The 16,804-nt window shown below is 37.6% G+C and overlaps 1 protein-coding gene across 38 annotated transcripts in view; it reads right to left on the minus strand.

Moving 5' to 3' along the window:
• Positions 1-16,804, minus strand: part of RIMS2 (regulating synaptic membrane exocytosis 2) — a 724,335-nt gene that overhangs the window by 183,645 nt on the left and 523,886 nt on the right. For 22 of the 38 annotated variants that reach the window (XM_074986776.1, XM_074986775.1, XM_074986786.1 and 19 more), the window contains 2 exons: positions 12,313-12,492; positions 11,095-11,204 (listed from right to left, as the gene is read on the minus strand). In XM_074986776.1, coding sequence (XP_074842877.1) covers positions 11,095-11,204; positions 12,313-12,492 — 290 coding nt within the window. Of the gene's footprint in view, positions 1-6,170; positions 6,225-10,149; positions 10,183-11,094; positions 11,205-12,312; positions 12,493-16,804 lie in introns of all 38 variants that reach the window. The other 16 variants (XM_074986779.1, XM_074986793.1, XM_074986796.1 and 13 more) reach the window with 4 other exon arrangements.

Below are 16,804 nucleotides of genomic sequence, written 5' to 3' on the forward strand. Positions count from 1 at the left end.
TCCTCAAGGAATAGAGCCTATTTCAAAATAAGCCATAGTGGGTCCAATGGTTCTATTTCAAAATAGGCTCTGTTATGTGTAGACATTCAATTCTGAAGCAGCTGATGGCTATTCTGAAATCCATTGTGTGTGTAGAAACTTTATTTTGAAATAAGCTATTTCAGGCTCTCTCTCCTGGAACAGCTTATTTTGAAATAACACTGCTGTGTAGACATACCCAGAGACAGAAAAGGAGATGGAGATAGGAAACAGCTGCACTCCACACTATTCTGCACTCCAGAATCTCAACTCCAGCTGGTACCCTTTGTGACTACTAGTATTCAGCCAGAGGAAGAGGAAGCCAATGGCACACTATGATGTGACCTGTGCAATTTTATAGAGGCAGTCATGATGGGAAGCAGGAGGATTTTGGAGCTGTATTGCTTAGTGCTGTGGGATCTACCTTTTGGTACCTGGCTGCCTCGTAGGCTTCACAACTCAAGTTAATTGCTTGGGTTTCCTGATATGGATTCTGAGGGAATAGGGATTTATTTCCTCTTCTGCCAAATTAAATATTCATTGGGTCAGAGATGGAGAGAGAGAGAGAGAGAGAGAGAGAGAGAAAGATAATGATTCTACAGCCCAGCAGTTCTGTAACTCACCCGGGAAAGGGTTAGTTAACTCATGTGGGAAAGCCCTTAGTTTCAGTTTTCCTGCTTCACCAGATGTTTAATTATTTATAGACAGTAGAATAGGATTAGGAGATTAGGAGAGGCCTATGTCACAGGCCAGTAGCAAGGCATTCTCCTCAAAGTTGAAACACTCAATTCCTGCTGAACATCAGACAAATATGAATTTGAAGCCAGGGCTTTCAGACCACTAAACCTATAAACTGCTAAAGGTTAGAATGCAAGAACCGCCTCTTTCTCCAGTGTCTTCTGTACAAGTTTGGACATGTCCTGAGTACACCTACCAGTTTGCATCCTGTAGACAAGAAAGATGGGAGAATGCCTAGTTTGTAAACCCCATTGTGTCTTCAGCACCAAGCTGTTTGGGTACTTTCATGACTGAGACAGTTGTGTGAATGTCCAGCTATTGACATTTCAGTTCCCTGCAGGACTTTAAAAATGGAAACTCAGGTGCCATTTGTCTTTAGACAGCCATAGTGTTAGTCAGCAACTGAGTGGTAGTTTTGTGAATGCCAGTGACACCTAAATGTGGGGCTGAGTCACCTAAAATGGCAGTCAGACACTAAATTCCACTTGTGAATACCTCCTCTGATATCTTACGTATCTTAACATCCATATGGATCTTGGGACATTTGATGGGTTGAGGGGCCAAATTCTGTGACCACTCTGGAATAGAGCAAACCTTTTTCTTAATAAATTGATTAGGAGGCAACTCTGTGATCTCAGATTTGCTCAAGTTCTGGTCACAGAGAAATATACACGGGAATAAAAGGATTTCCATTCATAATAGATATTTCATAGAAGCAGTGAGCAACATTTGAGACCACTACTTTGAGCCTCATCTGCACTCTGATGCCTTTAAAATTTTAAAGGTGATATGGGATATCAAGTGTTTTTTTTTTGAGGTGTGCTTGTGATACTCTTTCTGATGCAATACAGTATCTTTTGGGAAATCTAGTCTGTGAATTCACCTTAATTTTTATCAGATCACGCCGTACTTCCCAACTGATACCATATTGCTCCTTCTCAAGGCTCAAGTATCACAGTTGAGGCAGGCATTCAAACCCAAATGGAGTAAAACTGTATAAAGAACAAGAACAACTCTAAATATGTCATCTATTATGAGCCCTAATTCACACACAGAAAAGAAGAAGAAAAATAACAGCTGCCAGAGGTGATGAGTTATAGGGGCTTGTAGTGCTCCGGCACCAGGAGTATTCCTGTCCCAGAGCCAGGCTCCTTCCAAACTCACCATCTGCTGCCCCTTTGCTCAATGCACCCTGCATCACCCAGTCCCTCTGCTCCCTTCTGTGACCTCCCCACATGTCTCCCAGCTCTGCCTGCTGCCCCAAATGATTTAAAATTCCTCAGGGAGCCCCGCCACTACCACTGGCAGCACAGCAGGTTAGAGTAGCTTCTGGTCACTCACTCCTTATGGCAGCCGACATTTGTGTTCCTGTGGCCAAGGGGAAGAGGGAGCTGTGTCGCCATACCATGCACAGCTCCTGCTGCTGGGAGCAGTGCATGGAGACACTTATCCCTCCAGCTGCAAAAACACTAATTCTGGTGGGCACAGGGAGTGAACAGCCAGAAGCTGCTCTAACCCTGCTGCGCTGTCGGTGGTAGCGGTCCCTGGAGCATTTTAACTCACCTGAGGTGGCAGGTGGGACCCAGGGATACACAAGGGGGCAGCTGGTGAGCAGCAGAACCAAGAGACCGCTGGCCCCAGGAGCTACTGCCAGATGGGGGTACCCGCAAGTAAGTGTGACACACCCACACCCATTCCCCCTCTAAATACATAAAAGTGAACTATTTTGAATACAGTTTAGCAATATACAGCTCATTTTCTGGAATATGCCAACTGAGCTATACAAGTATGTAAAGACCAGGTATGCCACACTTGATTAATGAAGACAAAATCGTGCTTGAAAGCAGACTGTGTACACTGTAAACTTAACTAATGAAAAACAGTTTCTGGTCTTACTGAAGCCAAAGTCAACACTCCCCCCCACCAGCAATACTGTAGGATTTGGCCCTATGATGGAATATACTCTGTGAACTATCTGGGAATTACCATTAAAACATAGTCTGATCAATAAAGTTTACCCACTAGAATTCATTCAGGACTAGAGTATATGTTGCATGGAGTCTGCAGTAATGCATGGTACAAGGTACACTGTCCCACTGGATGAAGTATGACAACCTGGTTGCATTGGATACATAGAGAGAGAAATAATTGATTACATATCTCTGAGCGAGCCTGTAGCATACTCCACAGGATGTGCACAGGATCAGAAAGGGATCATAGGGGAAGATAAACCTATGGTCTCCCTTACACCTACTCTAGCACCTCCCTGACAACTTGTTTTTTGGGGGAGCTGCTGGGATCCACAATGTAGCGTGCTTAAAATTGAGACTAACCCTTTCATGGGCAGCGGGAAGACGGGAAGGGTAGGGAAATATTTAGCCTTGTTTCTGTGCCACTGCATAAAGGCAGGGCACTATTTAGTTGTCTGGCTGTACCATAACTAGGACAAGACACATCTGTCATAGGTTGGATCAAGCTGTAACTTTATTATGAGATATCTGGGAATACCAAGCAGATAAAGGTGTACAGGGCAGTAACTACCCATTTATTTCATAATTAACCAAGGGAGCTTTTACCAGCTCCACTCTTTTCCTATCCAGGTCCCTTCAGCAAATCCATTGCTGGAACCTTACCATCCTTCCTTGCCCCTCATAGGAGGAGTAAGGTGGGTTATAAGAATAGGGAGCTAGTTTCCTGTTGTAACAATCATAGAAGTCCCCAACCATCCATAACTTGTTCCTTTAACAAACACCTATATTTAAGTCCTTTTCCAAAACACTGATCCAGTCACTGTATACCTTTCCTACGGAGTACCTGCATTAGCAGAAGAATTCCTGCTGAGCCCCGCTAAAATTTGGTGGCTAGCATAATGAATAAAATAGGGTCAACGAAATACATGTTTCAGTATCTGTAACAGCTGGATAAATGGCTCATATTATGTATTCAGACTTATAGTAATTTACAAACATTATCATCATCATCATCATCATCATCAATAACCGTGGCTCAGCGCCCGTTGGTGTCTGATGCCTCTCTCACTATTTCCTTCCATAATTTACAAACACAAACTGGTGTATTCTAGTATAAAATTTTGTTGTGAAGCTCTGTGGATGCTTTGTGGTGCTTTCCTGTTCCAATTATGGCTTATAAGTCAACTTACATATTTGAATGTCTGAGGCTACATCTACACTATCAGCAGATAGGAATAAGGGGATTTCAAAGTTGGTGGGGTCCTTTCGAAAAGGACCCCTGTCTGGACGAGCCATGCAACAGTGAGCCGCAGCACTTTCGAAGTGCCGCAGCCGCCCGCATGCTAATGAGGCGCTGAATATGTATTTCAGCAATTCATTAGTAATCTTCGAAATGGCCATTTGCATGGCCATTTCAAAGTTTTGGGCTAGTGTAGACAAGGCCTGAATGTTTTATACTATGTTTATTTTCATGAAACAGAAGTGAACATGTACAAGAAACATGTTTTCCTATGAGGTTCAGATAATTGGGAAGACTATCTAATGGCATGAGCCTATTTCCACTAGGATGTACAATTAAGAGGATTCTGCTTTATCCTGATTAGTAAAAATGTGCCCAACTTGCAAAATAAATACCCTGATTAGGTAAATGACTGGTAAAAACTAGATGACAATGCAATCTACTCTGTCAATTAATATAAAGTTTACTCAGTGTCTTCCTACTCAGCAGATTAGGAGCTTCTGCATCTGGACTAATGGAAAGAATCATGATGGAAAACCTCGATCACCTGCAGTAAATAGCCAAAGATGGTATAAATTTTATCTTCCATATCTTGTCATAAATAAGGGTAAAATGTCCAAGAAATATTTGAACATGATATACATAAAATAATTTTAAAAAAGGTTTGAGAAAGCAAGACAATATAAAAACTAAACATGAATGGTGTTACTTATTTTAAGCTAATGTAACTAAGAAACAAAGATACAAGCACTACAAAATACAAATGGTAAATCTCCAGATACCCCAAAATCCACTATGTTATAAACTTGCCTTTTCTCCCATTAATTGGTGGATTTTGTTGTTTATCCTCATAATCTTTATGACATTAAAACAGACAATGATTATTAACAAATAAGTCTAATGATAATAGGAATAATTTAAGCATAGCACACAAAAGGAAAATACAAACTATGCAAACACAAATACATGCACTATATTTGAACTATCTGAAAACTGCAAATAACACACAGAGCCACACAATAACTAAAATGTAAAATGTGCAACTTAATAGAAATAGCAGGTATCTAGTAACACAAAGGCACAACTATATTCCTCTATTAATTCTACTATGAAAATGAATAAATAATATAGTCAAAGAATACATCCATAGAGCAAATTATTTGTGAGGTGAGCTTTAATCTGAAAATCAGATAAACTGCCTTTGACCTCCTTAAAATGTAATATGTGTTACTATACATTTACATATTTCTAATCTTCTTCCTTTAAGGAAGAAAATTTTGAGAACCAGGATGCAAAAGCGTAGATGGCTGAACAAATCCTTTCAAGCTCTCTGTTTTATTGTAACCGAAATTTCTTGCAAGTGTGATCAGGGCCATTGCCTAAAATCAGTGGGGACACAGTCACCACCAGCGTGGGAGCAAGATGGGAGGGGGTCTGGCTCCCAAGGACAGACAGGGTGGGGCTTAGGGCAGTCAGCCTCACCCCCGCACTACCACCTTCCATCAGAGCCAGGCACAGAGAAGAGACTCAGTGCTGCTACACTGTTTCAAAGGGGTCTGGAGTTCCAGCCACTGCTGCTGCTATTTTGGCTGCAGCAGCAACAGGACAGTGCATCTGCTAGAAATACATACTTAGGATTTTAAACTAACATAGTCTTCTCTACTAGTTTTGTACTTTGAAAACACTTATCTGTGCCCAAGCTACACATCTGTATTGTTACAGACAACAAAGCAATACCACAAAGTATTTACTTCCTTGTTTTCCAAAAGCACTATGACTAATGTTAGCATGGTTCTGGGACAGGCATTATTTAATTAAACATGGGCTTATTTCGATGATTGGATGGATATTTCTGCAGAAACAGAAGAAAAATATCTCAAGACTATACATTTAATAACTGGTGAGATTTCCTTTTGATGACAGAGCAGAAGATTTTTATGAAAATGGGTATCTAATAGCCAGATGCCAGGATTATAACAATTTTGTAGGTTAAACATTTGGTTGAGAAATGCTTGACAGTGTCCCTTCAAGCATTTTAAAATATGAAATGAACGGGATTTGTTTACTTTGGTATTAAATGAAATTAAATTATTATTGTCTAGCTTTTGCATCCTGATACATTTGCAAGCTAGCTACAGAAGTTTGCATATGTGCTCAGTAAGGAAATATATCTGAAGGGGATATGCGGATGTGGTCAGACAGACCTGCCTCAACCTCTGACCCCTGCTCTCCAATATGCTTGTTTTCTTCAGCTGCTTCTGCATTCATACAAGCAAAACAGAAAAAAAGTGAGACAAAAACATGTACATGCTGATAAAAGCTGATCGAACAAACAATGTCAAACAAATACCATACAATTCATCACTCTTTGACACAAATTAGTTTTTAAGTGACTCAGGAGTGACATAAATTCTGTGTATGTGAGTGTACCTAATTTGTGTAGCACTAAATCCTGTATTGCTTTTTCAGATCAATTAAAGTTTTGTGAAAGGAAAGAAAGTAGGTTGTGACCCTTTATATTCCTGACCCGTCGGTTTCTGAAGTAAGTGGTGGTTCATAGAAAAGCCGACAATTCTTTGGGAACTACAATTACAATCACAAAACAAAAAAGCAGTCATGCAGCACTTTAAAGACTAACAAAATAATTCTGAAGTGTGAAAAAGTGGGTCTGTCCCACGAAAGCTCATCACCTAATAAATTATTTTGCTAGTATTTCAAGTGCTATATGGCTGTTCTTTTGTTTTGTGAAGATACCATCTAACATGTCTACCTCTCTGTTCTCCCAACAAAAATATAAATCTTATTTGACCTACTTATGTACCAATGCATGTATTCTTAAAAAAAAAAACAAACAGAACTTTTCCTGTGTAATCCATCTGTGACCATAATAGGTATGGTAGAAAGAGGAAAAAGCATGCTGAGTTGGACACATGTTTTAATAAACTCAAGTTTTTCAATGCAGTTAATCAGTTTTTACTAATATTTAGCACTGTATTTTCTTCTTTTTACTTACTGACAAACTTATCACAGATTTTAAAATAAATATTTGTATTTTGTTTCCTCACTGAGTCTGATGTTCTGCTCTAATTCTTTGTTAATGGTTCAGAAAGAAAAAAAGAAAGAAAGAATATAGGATCCAACCCTAAAAAATAAGTGTATTCTAGTCTGAAAAATGCTCTTGAAATATTATATATTTACAAAAAGCTCACCAAAATAAAAAACAAAAAAACACACACACACACAAAACCCTGTCTTCTAGATCCAGATACTTGACTGCAGTACATTTTTGTACTGGCTCACCAACATGAAGAGGTCATATATGTGCATATCTAGCCACATATGTTTTCCTGACTAAGTTCTTCAGAAAGGAATGGCCCAGGCCCCATTTGCTGTCATAGTAGTTTAAAACAAGTTCTCAGGCTGCTTCACACTAAAAGCTGAGTACCTGGCTACAACAAAAGGAGACACAGACTGAGGAGCTGTGGATAGAGCCTTTGTTCCTACCTAAAATTGCAGCACTTTAACTATTTTTCTTCAGACATGTGTAATAATTGTCTGACCCTGAAATACATATACATTATTCACATAATTAAAGGTCACCAGATCATACGTCTTAAAAAATATTTTTCCTTCAAGTGCAATAGAAATATGACATGGACTAATGCCTGTGTGTTACCCTTTGATACATTTTAATTATCTCTTTTGTAATATTAACATTTGAACTTCAACTGGTCAAAGCTAAAACATTAGTTTTTAAAAAGCAAGTTCAATAACTCAGCATATTCTACATACAATACTCAGTCCTATACCATGCAGCCATTTTTCTTTCAATCATGGGAAAGTTTGTATCACTCTTACAGACCAGTTCTTAGCATGTGTTAGTAAAATGCCTACCATGAGTATTTGTGCCTGACTGGGGACTCTGCATACTATTACTGTTCATATAAATGATAAATAATAATCTACAAAATGCCTGATAACCTCCAGTATTACTTGCTATTGCCTTTAATTCTGTTCTCTTTGCCTCTGAGTTCTACTCAGTTTGGTTACTTATTTATTAATTAAATAACTCTTCCATTATGGTCAATGTTCTGGGTTCCACAGATTTTCAGTCAAGTCAGACTAGCTTCAGCTTCAGAATCTGCTTGCTTTTTAGGTTTTTGTAGTAACAGCACAATATTTTGGGACATAATTCTCTCTCTCTCTCTCTCTCTCTCTCGCTCACACACACACACACATTGTAAAATGCAATCTTCTTTGTAATCAAGCCACACAGAATGACAACTAATAATTGTAATTTAATTGAGTCACTGTCAGAGATTATTTATGAGTAACCTCATAAAATGAAACACAAAATGGAGTTTTGAGGTATTCTCTCCACATGAAAAAGCCCCTCTGTGGTATATTGAGATAAAGATTTTATAAAATAGATGAAGGCTATGGCTACTAAGATAGGGTAAATAAAAGTAAAATATTTATGTTCAGTGGTCTTTCTGTAAAAAAAGAGATGCAGGTACTCAGCCGGCTTCCTGCCCTGTCCCCAACAGCTAATCCCATGGCTGGGGCTGCCAAGCACCAGTACTCAGTACCAGCAAGTACCAGCACAAAAATAAGCACTGGTTATATTTATCCTACAGATTCCCATTACACACACACACACACACACACACACACACATATATATATATATATATATACAAATTTTAAAATGCCATAGGCCTAGCCATTTTGGCCTGAACATATGCTCATGCTCTGATTATATAATAAATGCCCATGTATATGTAATTTACAATTCTCTATAACCCAAATGTTCATAAAAATCTACTTTTTAGATTGATATTCAGTAATACCAATTCATGCTTTGAGACCATCATTATAATTCCTCCTATAACATTAGTACAGTCAACAACTCTAGAATTCTCACAAACAAACATTACTAAATAAATACATTTAAAATATATTTATCATGGTAGTGCACAGGAAATGCCTGAGTACGGGGTCCCATTGTGACAGGCCTTATACACACTGAGTGCCAGTCTCAACTGAAAGAGCTTACAATTTAAATAGATAACACAAAAAAGTAGGGGAAAAGGATAGAATATAGAAACACAGTGAACAGTGGCATAAACATCATGTTCGTATCTTATCTCCTGGCATAGCTCGACTATATATAAGCATTTTCACAACACAAAAGACACTGCAGAAAAGTACACACTAGGGTAATGATCTGGAAAGTTTGATTCCAAAATTGAAACAAATACCATGAACACCAAATAAAAAAAACTGTTGAGACAGATGTGAATAGACCCTCAGTGACATGAAAAAGGACTGCAATTGATATCTTCTGGTTTCTCATGAAGCAAATCGAGTATCAGTGCTGGTATTAATTATATAAAATATTTTTCACCCCCAGGCTGGGAGATTAATTTTTAGCCATAATATTGTTGCTTCTTGTTTTAAGTAGACCCTGGTTCAGGGAACCTATATTTCTTGGTCCAGTGGGTGTGATTTAAGTTTCAGTACTTGCTTTAGACAACAAAATAATTTTACATGTGTATTTGAAGTGAACACTAGGGCCCCAATCCCATAAAGATGCACGTAGAGGCTTAACATTAAGCATGCTGAGTAGGCAGTTCAAACTAACTGGACTACTTTAGTGCTTAAATTTAAATATGTACTTAAAATTTAAAGAAGGTCTTAATACAGCAAGCAACAACACTTTAACTTCATGCACATGAGTAGTCCAACTGACTTCAGTAGGAAAACTCACATAAATCTGCATGATCAAGGCCTACATATTTCTTATATTACCTAAGAAATAATATACAACCTGATTCTGTAAGCTACTATGCACTATATCTATGCACATAGAGTAGTCTCACTTAATGCAAATACTAATGTGCTGAAAGACAGACACATCTTAATTATTTTGCTCAACTGGGATCGTACTTAGGTAATGTTATTTGAAATAAAATTCTACATTTTTAGGGGTGACCACTGTAAAATCTGTGAACTACTAATGGGGAAAAATACATGAATGAATAACTATCACAAAAATCCTTCTACTGACCTGACAAAATCTATGCAATCAAGCAACATCAATTGCAGTTGGGTTTATTTTTGCTTATACAGCCTCTCAAAAAGACTTCCAAGCAGAAAACAAACCCTCCTTTATGTACAGACCTTCATAAGGTTCTATCTCCTTGTCTCCATTGTCTAGGGAGAATAAAAATAGAACAAAAAAGGGAACCAAAGAATAGGGATTAAAAACAACAGCACTTTTTCAAAAGGTATAACACACATCTTCAAAAGGAGAAAAAAAGTGTATGGGCATTTAGATTGATTTTGCAAAGCTTATCTAGATATGATCTGTGGAAAAGCTGAAAACATATTTGAGGCCAAAAAAGCAGTTTTATTCCTATATTTTATCTACTGAACAATGCCTTCATGAGGCATTTAAAATAACAGTATTAACAGTATCCAGAAAACGTTCATCACCAAGAATCTTGCTGTTATTTATTTTTGTTGTTAAAGATGATGACCTTTCTCTTGTTCCTTCTGTGTCAAGAGTGATCTCTATAATTATTTATCTAATCATCCTTTGCACTTGTGAGATTTTTTCCTTTATTGTTATTAAGACAGGAGTTTTCTACTACTCTTCCATCACACATGGATGCCGATCCTGAAAAGGATGCTACATTCTCAACTCTCAGTGAAGACAGTCAGCACTCAGAATGTTTCAGGATTGGACATTTTATTAAATACATACATTACATCAGAATTAATAAAATGCTAAGTAACTGATATAGAACCTTCTGCTCCTGTTGAAGTTAGTGCAAAATACCAATCGATTTCATTGGAAACAGACTGAGCCAATACATAGTCCATTTGACTCTCTGTTTATTTAATAGTTTTGATTCTACAGATTAGTTTACTTCAAGTAGCAGATATTAACATATTGAATAAAATGGCACACGATAAAAAACACAAAACTACTGGCAAATACTGGTTCTACATAGAAAAAACTCAAGAGCTTTAGCGTCTAATTTTAAATGAAATACTAACCAATCCTTCCTTCATTTTAGTAATCGACAATCAATTCTGAACTCACATAAAAATAACACTTACTTCTCTCCAACGTCCCTTTTGGTGGGAGCTGTGGTAATTGCCTGCCCCTTCGTCCTGCTACTGGAGTACTTGATGGACTTGTTTGGACAGACCCAGTTCGTGGATGTGCCCTAAAGAACATACATCAAAACAAAACATTCCCGTTAAAAGCCACACTCAGCATTAGACACCGACAGAGCTAATAAACTGACTACAAAAATGTTGGTGTGCTTAGAACCCTCGAAGAAATGTAGTGGCACTGCTGTCTTTTTTCATAGAAGGACTACCTGCCAATTAAACAGAGAAAACTCTGCCTGGGAAAAAAAAAAAAGCCAAAATGAGACTAAATGTTGACATGCCATATGTTTGAGTAACTGACTTGGCATATTTCTGTGTGCATTATACACGTATACACACATATATACAAAATCATCCAGGGGTCACATGCAAAGAGCTTTATTCCATTTATAGTCAATTAAACTCTACTGCCTGGCAATAAAGTTCTGAGGACCTGACTAAATAAAAATGAAGTAAAACTGTGAGAAATGTCATCAGGAAATGATTCTTGATATAATTAGCTTTCACTATCAGAGAGTCAAGAAATATAATCTACAGTTCTAAAATAAGGTGATTTTATTTTAATTTCCTACTCGACCAAATTAGCTCCACATATGGTTGCACTTTCTTTACCGCAATTGTACTCAAAGGGAATTTATATACACTGGTAAATTTCTGTATTAGTAGAAATATAATGTACGTAAACAGGAACAATACAGACTATGGCACAGTAAAATGTAGTCAGAGAAAGCAGTGGTTAATACACAACATTGGTACAATCCAATTAAAGAAACTTTTTTTTATAAAAAAATAGTTTCATTTGATGTTGTTATGATGGTTGTTCCATAAGCCATGTCTGATGAACACAAACAATTTCTCATTCTGAAAGAGAAGAACATGATAGTTATGAGGTGTTTTATGTTGGAAACCACCCAGGATTCCTGATAAATGAGAAATCACAAAACAAATGTAGTTAAATACGTTAGTAAACAAATTACAATGGCAGCCACACCATTATATCCGCAATAGAATATAAATAGTGTGTTGGCGCTGACAGGGTTAGTATCTACTGCTGCTAGTGATCAGCCAAAGATGGAAGGTAATACCAATTAGCTACTGGGAAAATAAAATGTGAGTTGGTGGGGCAAAAGGGAGTTAGTCTGATTGACTTGTCTGTTTCACCTCGATAAGGCAGGTGAAGGAGGGGCAGATCTTCCAGTCACTAATGAAGGCATCGACCTCATGAGGTTTGAGTCAGGACGCTCTGTGGATCGGGAGCGGGAGTTGGTCCGCTCTAGCACAGGACGCTGTTCTGTTGATCTGGATCTTTGATATGGCTGTCTATCTGCTGCTTCACAATTCCTGTAATGTTAGTCAAAAAGCAGCTCAGTTGGCCTTTATTTTTTTTTCTGTTAGTTTTAAAATGTTCTGCATGGTATTGGTTTGGAGAAAAATCATCATTAGATACACTTTGGTAACTTTTCTGAGTTCGCTTCTTGATAACATACAGTAGTTATAGATGTATGTTGTCTCTTATCCAAAACTCTGGATAAGTGGGCTGAAATGTTTTCAGTGCCTCAATAATGACATTCCATGCCATAATCTGTTTCCTTGCAATTTCTCAGTAAAAACATCATTATATAGTTAACCATCTATTCCAGTAGACCAAACATTGAAAAAAACTTGATTTGATTAGAGAATACTGTCTAACTAACATTACTAAGTTATCTGATTCTGCTTTCTCACTCATACATGTAGTTCTTCCCAATTACATTAACTTCAGTTGCATGATTCATATGAAAAAGGAGCTGTAGAACAAGAATCCCTGTAAAGATTTACAAGCTATATCTGGTATAATTTGAGTGTTGATGTCAGCTGTAAGATTTAACTTCAGAATAAAAGGACATGTTAATATATATGCCATGCATTAATGATGGATTCATACAGTCAGTAATCAGTGCTCCGTTTAGTAGAGACCTCTACTACCTGTAACACACCACCCACTCAGATATTCCTTGGGGTAACACAAGATTTGTCTCTGGTAAAAATTATTCTACAGTTTTCTTCATCTAACGTATGGTACCAATGTAATTGCAGAAAGAGGGAAAAATTGAGAAATGAAAGAAAAAATATGGTCAAAAGAAAATAAAAAGTTCCAAAGCAATTGATTAAATTATGATATAGTTCAAAATAACTTGTAGGTTTGGGCTTCATTTGTACTTAAATAATTATTGGATTTATATAGTACTTTTTATCTTCAGTCTGATCCTCTTGCTTGAAACAGAAATACAAAGGGGAAAAAGCTGGCTAATAACTTCCTTAAATACACACCTATTTTAAATTTTAATTGCAAGTTGTACATATTGCTTGGGGAGAATCTAATAATTTGTACCCCACACAGCTCCAAATAAGTTGCTGGAATCTCAGCAGAATTACTGTTAACTTAATACAGTACTTCTAAAGACTCTTCCTACCGCCAAGTCCTGTATTTGACACTGAAGTTAGTTAATAAGAAGAGTGATTGGATGGTGATTAAATGTAACAAAAAGTCAAGTTTTAATTAGTATTTTAAATAGAGAGAGACACCATAGGCATACCCATTATGGAGAGCCTTAATGTTATGAACAACATTATTTTTATAAAAGACTGTACTGAGACAGAGCAAAGTTTTCTCTGGGGCAGCTAACTTTCCTGAGTGCTTCGATAAAAGAGTCATTAAAAGGAATGTCTCTTCGCACTTTCCATGAGATAGTAATTGGATTTGGAGTAAAGACAATAAAATTCCCCCAGACAGCTCCAGAATAATACCAGCAACAATTACCCTACTTCTGAAGCTGCTAATAAAGAAACACATCACAATGAGACACATAATGGCAATTATAAACTAAAGGCACTCACATTCAAGGGAGAAATAAAACTAGCCTGGCACAAAACCACAAGATTACCTCAAGTCTTCTTCTGGCTCTATCAATTCTGTTTCTGAATGGGAAGCTTGATCTGCCAAAACATCCACTGTCTCGCTTCTTTAACATTGTGGATAAACAAAAAAGGGTAACCTTAGCTTTGTAATAGATGTTGCTTGGCTTAAATAGATGCTGCTTGGCTTAAATAAAGGGTAACCTTAGCTTTGTAATAGATGTTGCTTGGCTTAAATAGATGCTGCTTGGCTTAAATAAAGGGTAACCTTAGCTTTGTAATAGATGTTGCTTGGATTTTAGTGCTTCAAATAAGGAAGGGGGCCAAACAACCATATGGTGGTGAAGAAACAAGCTTCCTCTTGCTAAAGAAATAAGTTGTAAGACAAGCAACTCCCCATCTCTCCCCTAAGACTTAAATTATATAAATATTATGTGACTTAAGCCAAATTATGCCTAGCACTTGTGCTGGTGTGAAAGACAAGGAGTTAGCACATGAAACATCTCTTTCTCCTCCTTTTGCCTTCTGTAAAAGAGCCAAGCAAAACAACAGTTCTTATATTAAGGGAATGTGAAAATTCTGTGGAATAAATGCTGCTTCCTGTGCTTGTATCTGTAAAAGAGACAGTTTCTGCCTTATGTAGGAGTTAGGTTTGCTCTCTGGGGTCAGGCAGGACCTAGTCCTTGCACCCTCAGAAGAGGTGCACATGTTGTAATCTGCAGAAGAGATATAATGCCAGAGAAACAGTGCCAACCAAAGAACCAATTGCAGAAATGCAGCTCTATATCACCTATAATAAATGGCTGTATTGGTCACAATCTGGCCATAATAGTGGATGGATAGAATTTGTAAAACCCCTAAATAACTTAGGGGCATAAGTCCTACTGTCAACCGACTTTCAGTCGGACATGAGTCCTCGAGTCACCAAGGTACTTTTGAAAAGCCCATCCGATAGGATTATTACTTACTGCATATGAATCACTGAAATACATTTTAAAGGGGAAAAACAGATACAAGCTAAAGACACCCAAGACCCACATAATTACTTAAAGTTTTTTGAAACTCCTTTGCAACATCAACATCGTTTGTGAAAAAGTTTTCATTTTAAAATCTAATGAAATGTCAGTACGGCCACCCACTCCTCCTTCAGTGCTATGTACATTACCATCCTTCTACCTCTACTGGCAAAGAAGATTTACTTTAGGTGGTCTACTCTATCATCAGTGTGAGGCAGATTTGTACACATAAGTCACCCACACACTGCTGAAAGCATATCTATCACAATGAGAAACTTTCAGTGTTCTGTAAGCCACTATGTAGAACAACATTATGACTAATCTAAGTTTAAAATAATACTTTAAATGGTCGGAATTTAGAATTACCAAGATGTTATAAACCAAGTCATTCCTGGCATACAGTATGAATTCCTGTTTACTGGCATCTAAGCTGAAAGGCTATAATGCCTTAAGTTAATTACTAGCTTCTGGGCACTCGTTCATGCTCATATTCTGGGAATGTCCAAAGTTAATAGGTTTTTTGATGCACAAAGCTCGTATTTCTAACTTCTTATTATTCAAAAATTAATGCTACTTTTCTTAAAAAGTAAAAAAGTTCAAATGAATAAATAGTGATTTCTCGAAGTGCATTCACACAGAAAGGCTTTAGGAGGCAAACATTTTACAATAGTGAATAATCATAAAAGCTGTCAGTGCAAACACACAGACATCTCATTGTTTCCCAAAACAACTGGATACTCTATATTTTAGCTGTCATTCCATATGAAATGTTCATTTTATTGTGCACAACACATAAATAGTAGGTTGTAGTAGCAGATGAGTTAAAATCAATTTGTTAAAATTTCTAAAGTACTTAATATGTCCTTGTAGCGAGTTTCAGAGGGTTTGCAGATGAGTTAAAATCACAGTTTGTTAAAATTTCTAAAGTACTTAATATGTCCTTGTAGCCGTGTTAGTCTGTGCCTTCACAAAACAAAGCAAGCAGTCCTGTAGTACCTTAAAGACTAACAATATTACAGTAGACCCCCGACTTACATGACTTTGACTTATGCGTTTCTTGCAATAATGTGAGTCAAAATCACGAGTGGAGCCAGGAAAATCAGGAGCCAGGAAAGTGACCAGCACTGCTGTGCCTGGGTCCTGGCTCCCCACCACTCCTGGGAGCCACGAAAGCGACCAGCACTACTGCGCCTGGTTCTGGGCTCCCCACCATTCATGGGAGCAGGGAGCCTGGTGCAGCCAGGACTGGGGGACCTGAAGGCGGCAAGGCCTCTCCCTAACCCAGTCCTGACTTACATGAAATTTGACATGTGTGGTTGCCTAGGAATACAACCTATGCAGAAGTCAGGGGTCTACTCTATCTACTTGGTAATGAGCTGCCATGGGAAAAACCCACTTCTTTAGATTCTGGAGCTCAGTTCTGCTTCAGAATCTGAAGAAGTATGTCTTTCCCATGAAAGCTCATTACCTAATAAATAATATTGCTAGTCTTTAAGGACTGTTTGCTTTGTTTTCCTTGTAATAAAGAAATGAAGAACAAGAAGTATAAGTTGAGTTATGATATAATGTGTAAAGGTTTTAAATAAAAGTTTGGTGATCATATCAGGCTTTCACTACTTCTAGAAACACTTAATAGATACGACAGATACAAAAGGTACAATTTCTAATAGTTGCTACTTCAAGAATAGGCTAGCTACTACACAATGGGATACCTGTCAGTGTCTGTGGAAGGTTGCTGGATT

This window comes from Carettochelys insculpta, chromosome 2 (assembly GCF_033958435.1).
Source record: "Carettochelys insculpta isolate YL-2023 chromosome 2, ASM3395843v1, whole genome shotgun sequence".
In the NCBI taxonomy this organism is placed as follows: domain Eukaryota; kingdom Metazoa; phylum Chordata; order Testudines; family Carettochelyidae; genus Carettochelys; species Carettochelys insculpta.